At 42.5% G+C, this 14,389-nt stretch overlaps 1 protein-coding gene across 4 annotated transcripts in view; it reads left to right on the top strand.

The window, feature by feature from the left end:
- The window catches only part of MEI4 (meiotic double-stranded break formation protein 4), a 241,143-nt gene that overhangs the window by 76,150 nt on the left and 150,604 nt on the right, over positions 1-14,389 (top strand). For all 4 annotated transcript variants that reach the window (XM_067011282.1, XM_067011285.1, XM_067011284.1 and 1 more), the window contains exon 3: positions 3,092-3,627. In XM_067011282.1, the coding sequence (XP_066867383.1) occupies positions 3,092-3,627 (536 nt within the window). The remainder of the gene's footprint in view (positions 1-3,091; positions 3,628-14,389) is intronic.

Here is a 14,389-nt window from a genome sequence, read left to right as displayed (position 1 = left end):
GCATCGGCAGGCGGACTCCCAACCACTGCGCCACCAGGGAAGCCCTATGTTCACTTTCTTAGTGGAGGACCTCTTTGAATTTTGTGAAAGAAATATGTAATCTACCTGAATAATTACCGTAGTACCCGCTGTTTTACTTGTGTGAAGAGAGAGGTGGATGTCTTGAGAAGTTATTTCAAATGTTTTTCCTTGCTCTTAAGAAAAAGAAAGTGTCTGTTGGCTTAAAATGAACGTGTTGTCTGCCTGTTTTAATATAGAAAGAGCCACATGTCGTTAAACATGTTGCTGACCGGCCACTGCTCTGGGTACCACCACATCTGAGAATGTGCTGCGCCGCCTCCCTAACTTGGAGGGCAGATAGTGTAGGGATAATTCCCAAGCGCATATTTGCACATTTGTAGTGGTCACAGTAGACACTTGTTAAATGAGTGCACGCTAAATTAAAGCTTAATCCTCTGATTCTGCCTCATCAGCTTCTCATTTTGCTGAAGGGAAAAAAAAGCAGTAAATTAGATAGATTTCCAGTCTGTGGCGGGGCAGGGAGAGGATGCTGCTTTTGCCATTGTTCTCCTGTTCAACCAGTGTCCCCCATCTCCAACATAAAAAAAAATGTTAAAGACTGTTGGGTGAGATCTCCTGTGACTTCCTATGTGCCAGGGGTATTTTTACATCCCTGTACGTTCTCATCCTATTTCCTTCAGCCTGGGGGTGGGGTGGGGGGTGGCAACGCCTTCCTCATCCGTAAGTGCAACCCATCCACGGGTCCTCGACTCGGTCTCCTTCCGCCTGCGGCCGACTCACGCCCCGCCTATTTTCTCTCCTGCCTCCAGCTTTTGCTTCTCCAGCTTTTTTCTTCATAATCTATAATTGCTCACGTTTCTCCCAGGGTGTCCGGCCCTGTTCGCCTGCAGTTACTCTCCGTGTCACGCCGTCCCGATCCAGGTCCTCGGAAGCCTTCGCCACTCTGCACTGTCTTTGTAACTTCCCCCGTCACTCCTCAGTCCGCTCTCTGTGGCTTCCGCCCGCCACCCTGACTGACCGAAGCTGCTTTGGGCTTGACCGCTGGTGATTTCCTAGCTGGTAATTCCGACACGTTTTTTTTTAGCTCTTTATTTTATTGGACTTCCCTCCTGCATGTAATTCTCCTTGAAACTATTCCCTAGCCTTCCATGACACTGCTGTTTCTATTCTTCTTGTACCTCTTTAATTGTTCCTCCTCTGCCTCCCTGATGAGTGTCTTTTCTCGACTCAGCCCTCAGATGGATGTTCCTCGGGGTCCCTTCTCGGAGCCTCTGCCCTGGTCACTGCTCATCGTCTCCCCGAGGGATCATGACCATTTTCATCCTTCCAGAGCCCCCCTGCACACCGATGACTCATAAACCGTAGTTTCAGCCTAGACCTTTTCCCCATCCTTTGGCTCATGTGGCCAATTTCCAGGTGAATATCTTCACCTAGATTTCCTCTGGTTGCTTCCAAGTTTACATGACCAGGACTAGCTTCTCTTTGTCTCTCCTAAGCCATTTTTCTGTTTGCATTTTTCCTCATCAGTTGGTAGCACTGTCATCCACCCAGCCGGCTAACTCAGAACCGCGGGATGCATTTATTCCTACCCTACTCTAATGCCTGTCAGTCAGTCAGCTGGCTTCCCTTTGTGTGTCCTTTCCAGTCTTCCACTGGAACTGCCTGTTTCATTTCTCTCATCACTTGATACCAGCACTGCTAGGGGTGACTCTGAACTGATCTTTCAGAGTCTCATTGGGTCCTTCTCCAGTGTGCTCTTCACAGAGCCCACAGAGTGACCTGTGAAATGAAAATGCGGCCATTTCACTTTCCTACGTGATACTGTTTATCGTCCTATTCCTGCTGCCGCTGCTGACATCGGTATTTCTCAAACGTGGCTGCATCGATACATGCACGTGCTGTAGAACGTTCAGTGAGAATTTTGTGTGTACGTTTTACTGATAATCATTTTACAAACAACAGCCTTTTTGTGTCTACGATGCATCTCTGTCACAGAATGACCTAAAGTTACTAAGTTAAGCCTGAGCCGCAGTATGTCTCAGCTGATGTCAGAAAATTCTGGTGGTTATATATATAGTTTCAAGGATCTGTGACATACACACACACACACACACACACACACATACATAGATATAATTATAAATAAGTACACATACATATATACATTGTTTATATATTTATTTTTGTATATTAGATATATGTGTGGGTATATAGATAATTTTTCCAAATTACACTCACTCTACACTCTACATATAAATTCTGAGGTCCTTACTATCTCTTTTAAGATCTTTTGTGACCGGCCTCTACGTATTTCTCCAACTTAGTATCTTGCCTTATATTTTCTGTAAAAGGAACGTGAAGTTACTGGTGGGTCCTTATATATACAGTGCTTTTCTGCGTACCCTTTGGTAGATGGAATTCTCTTCTCTTCCTCCATTCCCCCAACTTTTAAACTTGGAATTCTTGCTTATGTGTTATAAATTAGTTCTACCATCACTTCTTCCAGGAGGCACTGATCTAACTGGGGTGGGCTGTTCAGTGTTTCTCATATTTTCAAAGCGCCCTGAGCATATGTCTATCTTACGTACACCTGTTGTTTTGCAGGTACCTGTTGGAATCTATACCAGACAGTGACCTTCAGGTTTCGTGGTCTCTCCTCTGTATCTTTCAAGCATGGCCTTGACTGGGAGATAGTGACTTGACAAAACATGGGTGAATCATCCGTGCTTTCTACCAGATAAAGACCTTGTCTGCAGTCAGTCTAAGCAATTTCATTCAGTTTCTCCTCTATCAATTTTTATACTACTGCTTTTCAAACGTTTAATACATATTTCATGCTTCATTTAGTATTTTAAGTCAGAAAAATCAATGTCTAGTTTTTATATGAAGAAATGTTAGGGACTTCCCTGGTGGCCCAATGGTTAAGACTGTGCTTCCAAAGCAGGGGATGCAGGTTCGATCCCTGGTTGGGGAACTAAGATCCCACATGCTGTGCAGTGCAGCAAAAAAAAAAAAAAAAAAAGAACTGTTAGATACAGAAAGATAACACTTCTGTTCCTTTCTATTTCAGGAGGTCCATCTTCCCAGTTGCAGGCTCAGGAACCTAGAAGTTCTGAAAGCACTTCGACTCTGCTGGAAGATTCTGGGTGCGGTTTATCAATTGATCAGAGAACTGAACCTTCAGAGATGACCGAGCATTCTGGGGAGAGCTGCATCTCCACCCCCTTCCCACCACTGTCCATTTTGAACAGACCTTGTGCTTCTCTGGAAAAGCCTCTGTCTTCTCACATGCAGTTTTTGCAACATCTGCTTGGACTAAAGACCTTGACCGAGTCAGAGAGTCTGAAGACAGACTTAAGCCACTTTGAAAACGCCTCTTCCATAGTATCCGATTCTGTTTTTCAGTTGCTGGACGGCTTGATCACTTTTTACCGAGAACCCAAACTTCCTTGTTCAAGCTTTTGGATCGAAGCTGTGGATACTTTAGCTAGACTGATCAGTGATTGTAACTTATCTAATCACATTCTTAAAAAGTGTTCCGAGAAGTTGGAAGAATTTGAGAAGACCCTGCTACAGGTTATTTTGAGGAGCAGCCGTGTCAATCGGGTAAGTAATACATCTTTTCTGTGTATGAAATACCATGTCCGTAGTCTGGGTGAGCCCACCCACTGGGTTCTGGTCCCTTGGCCTCGTGGCTCAGTCTCCAGCTGGACCTTGTTTTGCAGCCACCTGGAGTTCTGACCCAGCAACATCTGCTTGGGTCCTCACGGCCCAGCTGTGGCCTCTGATGCCACAGCTTTGTTCTCTCCATAGATGCCTATGCTTTCGAGCTTATGCTTCTCCACTTTGAGTTACCTTCCCTGTTTTTTTTTTTTTATTGGTATCTTTGGATACTCCCCTCTCTCTCTTTTTTTTTTTAAAAATATTTATTTATTTATTTTTGGCCGCGTCGGGTCTTCGTTGCTGCGCGCGGGCCTTCTCTAGTTGCGGCGAGTGGGGGCTACTCTTCGTCGCAGTGTGCGGGCTTCTCGTCGCCGTGGCTTCTCTCGTTGTGCAGCACGGGCTCTAGGCACGTGGGCTTCAGTACTTGTGGCACGCGGCCTCGGTTGTTGTGGCTCACAGGCTGTAGAGCGCAGGCTCAGTAGTTGTGGCTCATGGGCTCTAGAGCGCAGGCTCAGTAGTTGTGGCTCATGGGCTCTAGAGCGCAGGCTCGGTAGTTGTGGCGCATGGGCTTAGTTGCTCCGCAGCATGTGGGATCTTCCCGGACCGGGGATTGAACCCGTGTGCCCTTCATTGGCAGGCGGATTCTCAACCACTGCGCCACCTGGGAAGCCCTGGATACTTCTCTTTTGTTTTCCCCTGCCTACATTTACTTCCTATTGCTCAAAAAGTCTCAATGCTTTTCGAAACACCACTTACACTTATGGTTTTCCAGTCTGTAACATCTATGACCATTAAATTCCTCAGGATGGATTACCTGTACTGTATTGAGTTTGTTCTTTTTCTGGCATTGACTAGCAGATGCCTGGAGGTCAAAGAATGTTCTTCTCTTCTGTTAGGATTTCCCTTGTAAGTGGCATAATACCCCATGGACCCACTGCAGATGTGGGTTAATAGAATACATTGGCTGAGGAACGGATACTATATAGCATTGTTTGGGTTTTTGTTTTTCTTATTTACTTAAAATGGCTTAGAAAAGTTGACTCAGGGATTCTTTTCTTACAGGTGACACTGAGGTGGTTTTGTTGTTTGGCTCTTGAGACATAATGGAGAGTTTCTTTTTGGTATTAGTTCCTATTTTCTTCACTGTCTGATCCTTTGGGATGGTTGTAAATGCCTTCATATTTTAATCTTTTTTAATTGACTACTAAAAATATCAGAGGAGACCAAAAGGTCCATTTAACTTGTTTACTACATTTCATTGGGTAAAGGTTCACCAGGTTGTTGGACCTTGTTTTTTCGATACCTCTCTGTCTCATGTTTGTTCCCAGTGTCATTATCTAATGCTCAGAGTTTTTGTACAATATCAGCTTTACCTGAATTTTCAAAACTCTGACAAAATTGAACTTATAATAAGCTAATTTCGGGCTTCCCTGGTGGCGCAGTGGTTGAGAGTCCTCCTGCCGATGCAGGGGACACGGGTTCGTGCCCCGGTCCGGGAAGATCCCACGTGCCGTGGAGCGGCTGGGCCCGTGAGCCATGGCCGCTGAGCCTGCGTGTCCGGAGCCCGTGCTCCACAACGGGAGAGGCCGCGACAGTGAGAGGCCCGGGTACCGCAAAAAAAAAAAAAAAAAAGCTAATTTCTTGCATGTCCATCTGTTCTTTCCATCTCTATTAAGGTATGATTTGATCAGTAGTATAGAAAACTTTACCATTAAGCTTTTGGCATTTTGAAAGATACTGAATTTTCTGTCTAGGAAACTGAATTTTTTATCTACCTAATATGGTCAATCAGGAATGACATATCAGATTTTCCATGATATCTATCTGAGATATATAATCAGCTTCTTAGCCATCAATAAATACCTCGAATACTTAATATTCCTAAATCTGTTTTCTTGCATATGTTCGCTTTCTTCTTTTAAAACTACTTTAAACAGGTGTTGTGTGACTTGGAGCCTGCCAGATACCAGCATTCACATTCCTTATCAGTTACCAGATGATGCAAATATTTTTTCAGTCTAGTCTTTCTCTCACTGAGGGATTGGCCTACACAAGAGTAGAACTGGGAACTATATGTGTAGAAGAAACTTGTGATGGTACAGGTGGGTCTGAAGTGTATTTTCATACCATTTATCATGGTACAAGCCATTGTCGAATAGTTGGTCAGCAGTGGAAGAATGAGTAAATGAGCAGCTTTGTTGTTTAGCCGATACCTAATCGTTTTCTCAGTCCTGTGTCTGTCTGGGAAGGTTAAGCTGTCCTCTGCTTGAAATTACCTCTACTTTTCTTGGAGGGATCATTGCTGCCATTTAGAGAAAGTAGGATCATAAAGTCGCTCACTGCATTCACAGTTAGGATGATGGTTCATAAATAAGTTTTAATGACTTTATCTCTGGGGATTTTTCTTCTCCCCAGCAAAAGCATCTTATTTATTTATTTATTTATGCTTGCTGTGTTGGGTCTTCGTTTCTGTGCGAGGGCTTTCTCTAGTTGTGGCATGCGGGGGCCATTCTTCATTGCGGTGCGCGGGCCTCTCACTGTCGCGGCCTCTCCTTACGGAGCACAAGCTCCAGATGCGCAGGCTCAGTAATTGTGGCTCACGGGCCTAGTTGCTCCACGGCATGTGGGATCTTCCCGGACCAGGGCTCGAACCCTTGTCCCCTGCATTAGCAGGCAGATTCTCAACCACTGCTCCACCAGGGAAGCCCCGCAAAAGCATCTTAGACTAAATCATTCAAACTTTAGTCGTTATGACTACCATCATTATTATTGCCACTGTCCTCTTGTTCCAGATATGTTCAAAAAACTTCTTCAGTAGAAAAATTGACTAACAATTACTCTTTATAAATGCGTTTCTGTGTTTTTTTAGCTTTCCTTGAGTAATAAACAAAATCTCAGGAAAGAATATATTCTGACATGAAATATAGGATAGCTCCTACTATTATGTTTTTTATTGATACTATTCTTGATTTATTAAAAAAAATCCTAGTTTAGGGGAAAAAAGTACTTCTTTTGAAAACCTTGTTTCCATAGATTGGAAGTGTTTAATTAAATTATACTGGTTAAAAACGTGAGCCCTGCTATTGATTTCATTAAAGTGAACCTACGTTTGTGCAATGTGATAGGAAAAGGTGTGGTATGAATACCTTAATATTCTGACTGAGGGATTTCCTGTATCTATAATTCACGTACAGTCAGGTTTTACATAAATATTCAACATGTTCTCTCAACACATTCAGTAGTAAAATTATTCTGACCATAACTTAGTCTTTCTTTAATGATACCAATAAGAACTTGGTATCTTTCAAAATCTTGAGGTCATCATGATGAATATCAGTTATATTAGAGCTGTATATACACACATATATATATATACACACACATATGTTCAAGAAATAGGAGATTGAAATGAGATATCTTAGAAATTATTTTGAGTAATTCTCTGATATTAGCTTGGCTGAAATTATTAATAAGTTTAGGGGAAACTATATGATTTGTGATTCTTTTACATTTGGATAAATCCTATTTATTTTTGTGCTTTTTTTTTTTAAGGAACTTTATGTTATGTTTATTTAATAACAAGTTTTTTAGGAATGGTTATCTTAGTTCCATGTCTGTATTATATTTTTAGGATAACCATTAGGTAGGACTTGAAGGTATAATCTATAGTGTGACATTTGACAGACTGGGGCTGTTCTAGGGGTCCTGGGATGCAATGGTGACTTAACTTGGGTTGGACTGTCTTCCACTTACAGGCTCCAGTATGGCACCTTCCTCATTCCTCTGGGTACTTGCTTGGGGTCAGGAAGGTTTCCCTTTGAGTTATTTCATACCCTTTGTTTGACTGACAAACTGACCTTTCCTGTACGTCCACACTTGAGAACGTGTTTATTTCTATGATTGGAAACAGCATGAGCTAATCCTAGCATCGTATGGCCACCTATTTCTACTATCATGGAAGTTTAACACTAGAATGCTTATAGTTCTATTTAGATTTTGCAGTGGTATCTTTGTCTTAAATTTTCATTTGTTTTAAAGACATGGGAATGATTATAGTAAGTTAAATATCAAAACCTATAGTTATTGAGCTTTTTAGATATTTAGCATACATTGCTAAATCTTAGAGACATAATAATGAGTTACTTAGAACGCATATTCTTCAGATTTCTTATTTTTTTAACCATAAAACAACTCTTAGACATATTAGTTGTGAAATTGAAAAAAAAAATACTGATTATCAAATAGACATTAAATTAGAATCTTTTGTATGTATGGTAAGCAGGATAATGGTCCCCTGGAGGTGTCCACATCCTAACCCTGGAGCTTGTGAATTTGTTACCTTACACGACAGCAGGTGGGTGGGATTTCAGGTTGCTTATCAGCTGACCTTGGGGTGAAGTTTTCCTGGATGACCCACCTGGGTCCAGTACCCACAAGGGTGCTTGTAAGTGAAAGAGGGTTGACAGGAGAGTCCGTGTCCAAATCAGAGAGAATTTTGAAGATGCTACGCTGCTTGCTGTAGAGATGGAGGAGGGGGTGCCGAGAGCCAAGAAATGCAGGCTGGAGAAGGCAGGGAAATGGGCTCCACAAGGGTCGCAGGCCTGCCAGCCCCTTCCCTTTGGCCCAGTGAGACCCCTTCAGACTTCTGACCCCCAGAACTGTAACGGAATAAATTGTATGTTCTTTTAAGCCCCTAAGTTTCTGGTAGTTTGATACAGCAGCAATAGGACGTAATAAGCTGTGTTTCCCATTTGTATACAGTAACTCTGTGAGATACGTCTGGTTGCCGTTCTTATTCCCATTTGATAGATAGGAAAGATGAGGCTCAGAAAACTCGTTAGCGGTGCCGTGCACACCAGCCCCTTGAATGAGGATGGCCTGTGGCTGTGCTTGCCCGCTCCCTTCTCTCTCCCCACAATCCTCTAATCCGGAGGGCTGACCCAGGTGTCTGCAGGCATCGCCTACAGAGTCCTCCTCCCACCTGCTGCCGGCTCCCTGACGCTCACCCCGTCCTGCCAGAGTCCCGACTCGTCTGACCCCCGTCTGATCCCCCGCCTCGCGGCTGGGAGTCCGGCAGTGGCCCCCCTGGATCCGTGAGGAGCCACACGCCTCGTCGCGGCCCGTGGGGCTCTTTCCTACGGCCTCATCCAGCCTCTCTGGCCTTACCCCTCTCCACTCCACCCTAACCCTTCTTCCCCCGGCCAGGCAGACGTGTCTGTGGTTGTCCGAGGACTTGCTCTTCTGTCCCTGCCCTCTGTGCTGCAGGACCCGCCAGGCCCTTCCGCTATCCAGCCGGTTCCACCAGGCTTTCCAGACGGAGCTTGAGGCTCAGCTCCCTGGAGAAGCTTCCCTCGTCGCCTGCCTCCGTCTCCCTTTCCTTTGGCTGATTAATTACCCTTCCCATGAATTCACCGCAGCACACGTCTCACCGTGCAGGGGCTCCTGACTCGGATTTATCCTCCGTCAGAATCCAGTCTCTGGGCCGGTGCCAGGCTGTCCTCACTCTGTGTCCTCAGGGCTCCGTGCGGTGCTTGGTGGGGTGGGTTTGGGGGTCTCATTGTAGCTGGTGCAGGTGGGGTCTAGGCTCCTCCCGTGGCCTTTGCTCCCATAGGGGGCTGGGCCACAGTCTTTTCCTGTGATGTGGGGCAGCTTTAGGGAGGTTATCTTTTCAAGCCCTCCATCTTGCTAGGATGCCCCTTTTCTGTCCTTTGGCTAGGAGAGCAGACTCTTATTGTTACTGTTGTTGTTTATGTCCATACCCATTGGCATTTCTGGGTTGTTGGCCTTTTTAGTTTCGAATGTGGGATAAACGAGACAAAAAGGAAACCAGATCTATTTTTTTGTTTTTTTGAGGAACCTCCATACTGTTTTCCATAGTGGCTGCACCAATTTACATTCCCGCTTTTCTCCACACCCTCTCAATCCTACTCCTGGGTATATATCTGGAGAAAACCGTAACTCGAAAAGATACATGCACCCCAATATTCATAGTAGCACTGTTTACAATAGCCAAGGCATGAAAACAACCTAAATGACCATTGGCAGATGAAGGGATAAAGAAGATGTGGTATATATGTGTGTGTGTGTATATATATATATATGCATATATACACACAATGGAATATTACTCAGCCATAAAGAAGAATGAAATAATGCCATTTGCAGCAACACAGATGGACCTAGAGATTGTCATACTAAGTGAAGTAAGTCAGACAGAGAAAGACAAATATCATATGATATCACTTATATGTGGAATCTAAAATAAATGGTACAAATGAACTTACTAACAAAACAGAAATAGACCCATAAACATGGAAAGCAAGCTTACGGTTACCAAAGGGAAAAGGTGGGGAGGGATAAATTAGGAGTTTGGGATTGACATATACACATTACTATATATAAAATAACCAACAAGGAGCTACTGTACAGCACAGGGGGCTATACTCAGTATTTTGTAATAACCTACAAGGGAAAAGAATCTGAGAAAGAATATATATATGGGTATATGTACATGTGTATATATGTATAACTGAATCACTTTGCTGTACACTTGAAACTAACACAACATTGTAAATGAACTATACTTCAATTAAAAAAAACAAAACAAAAAACAAAGTAATTACAGAAAAAAAAAAAAGGAAAAGAAAACCTGAGAACTCACCACCTAGTCCTTCTTTTGGTCCTAAGGTTCATAGCCTGTCCACCTGTCAGTCTTCTTGGGTGTGTTTTAAATATAATGCGTAGGGTTTTTAGTACTTAGTGAGAGGATGAGAGATGCACAAGTCCACTTTCCAGAAGTGGAAACCTGTGAATGTATTTTTAAAATACATACTATTCCATATTATGATGACAAAGAGCTAGCTCTCTGTCCCACCCGAGACCACCATGGCCAGGTCTGTACTCCTGTTCTGCCCCCACTTACACCTGTGCTTTTAAACAAAAGGCTTATGCTGCTATTTCTCAGGTTATTTTCTTCTTTATCTGTTCACTTTTTATCATAGAAGACAAAAATTTGTGTCATATGTGGCTGCTCTCTTCCAATCATACTCCTCAATCATAGTTTTGTCATAGTTTTGGTTGAATAAGTATTACATATTTATATTATTATAAATATGTCATGATGTATTTGTATTATTATAAACATGCCATGATGTATCTGTATTATTATAAACATGCCAAGATGTATTTGTACTATTATAAACATACCATCACGTATTTGTATTATTTATAAACATACCATCACGTATTTGTATTATTTATAAACATGCCATGACGTATTTGTATTATTTATAAACATGCCATGACGTATTTGTATTATTATAAATATGTTACTGCATATTTATATTATTATAAATATGTACTTTTTAACACCAACACATCTAATATACAATGGTTTCATTTCCTTTTTTTTACAGCTTTTTTTTTCCTTAGGAATTTTTTTTCTACTTGCTTAGTTTTCTGCATACCTATAATTGATGCTTCTTTCAGATACTTTGACAGGGTTGTAAACATCCTCTCAGTATGGCCAAACAAATTAAGTCATTTATCAGTTCCATCTTTTATTTATTTTAAGATACACCTCCTGGAGCCATTCATCTTCCTGTTCTCATCTGGGCTGGGCTTCTTGTGTTTCTGATCAGCTTTACTCCATGGACTTCTTTTAATCACCTCCCTGGGAATTCCCTTTGCTGCTTTTTTGTGCTGGTTCTCTGAGTCCCTAGATCTCATATATTCCTTTCCTTAGTTTATAACTTCGTTTAGGTGATGCACATTGTTTACAAGCTCATTTAGAATGGATTCCTGGGATGTAAACTTTAAAAATATTTGTTTGCTTAAAATATTTTATTCCAACTTTAAACTTTATTGGTGGATTAGGATAGATTTTCTGGTTGGAAATCATTTTTTCCATAGAATTTAAAACATTTTTCTACTAACTTCTGGATTCCAGTTTTTCTAATGAGATTTCCAGTGTAATTCTGATTGTAATTCCTTCAACGTGATCTATCCCTCAGCCTCGCACACCTGCAGAAGCACTTAGGATCTCTCCTGTTTCCATTGTTTTGTAATTACGGGATGATGTACCTCAGTGTGGGTCTTTTTCTTGAGTCCTTGGTGGGTCTTTGAATTTGAGATTCCATCTTTCAGTTCTGAAAAATTTTTGAATAGTTTTTCTCATATATTTCTGCCTTTTATCTTCTCTGTATCCTTTTTCTAGAACAGTTCTTGGTCTGATCCTCTAGATTTCTTATCTTTTTTTTTCTTGTACTGTTTTTTCTTTTTCTTTTTCCTGGGAGATTTCCTCAACTTTTTCTTTTAGCCATTCTATTGAATTTTTATTTCTGCTGAAATATTTTTCATTTCTATGAGTTCCTGTTCTCTTGATTGTTCCTTTTCATAGCTCCCAGTTCTTGTTTTATGTACAATAATGTGTAAAACTTTTATATTTTCCTTGTTCCCTGCTTTGCCTCTATTTTCTTCTGGTCTTGATTTCCCCATCTCAGTTGATCACTGTTTTTCATATTTGAGACTTTCCAGTGCCTTGAACTAACCTGGAAATATGGGCAAGATTTAGAAGGGCCCCCTGAAAGATAACTTGGGGGAGGTATGCCAGCTGCTTGATGAGAGGCACTGAGGCAGGGGAAAGCTTGGAGAGCGCTGGAACTGCTGCAGACTGGGGGGTTCGGTTGGGAAGGAGTGGAGCTTTGGAAGACATGCGCCTAACGTGATGAGAAGGTCCAGGTAGTGAAGGTTCTTGTATTGTTTTCTTAAATACTTGAGTTTCTTCTGCAGCCGTGAGGTATAAGGTGTACAATTTAAAATCATGTGCACAATTTTGTGTGTAGGAGCATGTGCTATTTTTCCTAGGAGGGCGCTCATCCTTTTCATGTGATTCTGAAATGATGCTGTGATCCCCAAAGTAAACAACATCTGGGAAAACCATTGAGACTGACTTGCACACCCCACCCATATAAATACCTCAAAACATGACTCAAATCTTACTTCACTCATAAATCCTTTCTTATCAATTTGATCCTGAAATGGGCCTCTCTTCTGAACTTCTGTAGTGATTATTGTCTACATAATTCACTTTTCAGTTTGCCATATGCTATATTATTTCAGTTTATCTAGTATGGCTTGAATGTTTTTAATGTTTTATTAAACCTGTCAAATGTTTTTATCACAGAGATTAACAGCTTAGATTAGCATGCCCAAACTTTTATTTACTAGCACTGGCCTTAGATAAGTGATATCGAGTTTCACATGTATAAAATGGGGACAGTAAATGTGATTACCTCATAGGGCTGTTGGGAATTTTCAATGAGTAGATGCAAATGAAGTGCTTATTAGCATAATATCAGGTATCGTATGCTCTCCTGAGGAAGGACCATATCCTGTTTTCTCTACTATTCATGATATAATGCTGAGCTCATTCCAGGAGCAAAATGAAGTATTTTCTGAACTGAAAATAAGAGAATGAAAGTAAATGACAAGTTATACTTCGTATACCCCTATATACTTAAATACCATCTTCTGTATTTTGATCAAATTTTTCTGTGTATAAAACCTTCCCGAGGAGCAGCTCTGTCTTACTGACACTGTAATGGCATTCCTGAAGCACCTCCATGTACTAGGCATCAGGGCCTCATTTCGTGGTGTCGCTAACTACCCTTCCAATGGCCACGGCTTCCCGCTGACCGATGAGCTTATTAGCAGGTATCATGGATTTTTCTTCCTATTTTAATTATAGAAAATCCATTGTATGGACTTCCCTGGTGCTCTAGTGGTTAAGACATTGCCTTCCAATGCAGGGGGTGCAGGTTCAATCCCCGGTTGGGGAGCTAAGATCCCACATGCCTTGTGGCCAAAAATACGAAACATAAAACAGAAGCACTGTTGTAACAAATTCAATAAAAACTTTTAAAATGGTCCACATAGCGGGGAACTTAAAGGTGGCGGAGGAGTAAGATGTGGAGATCACCTTCCTCCCCACAAATACATCAGAAATACATCTACATGTGGAACAACTCTTACAGAACACCTACTGAACACTAGCAGAAAACCTCAGACTTTCCAAAAGGCAAGAAACTCCCCACGTACCTGGGTAGGGCAAAAGACAAAACAGAGACAAAAGAATAGAGATGGGACCTGCACCTCTGGGAGGGAGCTGTGAAGGAGGAAAAGTTTCCACACACTAGGAAGCCCCTTCACTGGTGGAAACGGGGCAGGGAGGAAGCTTCGGAGCCACAGAAGAGAGTGCAGCAACAGGGGTGCAGAGGGCAAAGCACAGAGATTTCTGTGCAGAGGATCAGTGCCAACCAGCACTCACCAGCCCAAGAGGCTTGTCTGCTCACCCGCTGGGGCAGGTGGGGGCTGGGAGCTGAGGCTCAGGCTTCCGAGGTCAGACCCCAGGGAGAGGACTGGGGTTGGCTGTGTGAACACAGCCCGAAGAGGCTAGTGCACCACAGCTAGCCGGGAGGGAGTCTGGGAAAAAGTCTGGACCTGCCTAAGAGGCAAGAGACCATTGTTTCAGGGTGCGCGAGGAGAGGGGATTCAGAGCACTGCCTGAACGAGCTCCAGAGACAGGCATGAGCCACGGCTATCAGCACAGACACCAGAGACCAGCATGAAATGCTAAGGCTGCTGCTGAGCCACCAGGAATCCTGTGTGAAACCACAGGTCACTATCCACACCTGACCCCACCCCA

This window comes from Kogia breviceps, chromosome 13 (assembly GCF_026419965.1).
Source record: "Kogia breviceps isolate mKogBre1 chromosome 13, mKogBre1 haplotype 1, whole genome shotgun sequence".
Taxonomy (NCBI): domain Eukaryota; kingdom Metazoa; phylum Chordata; class Mammalia; order Artiodactyla; family Physeteridae; genus Kogia; species Kogia breviceps.
This window is presented reverse-complemented; position numbering and strand designations above follow the sequence as displayed.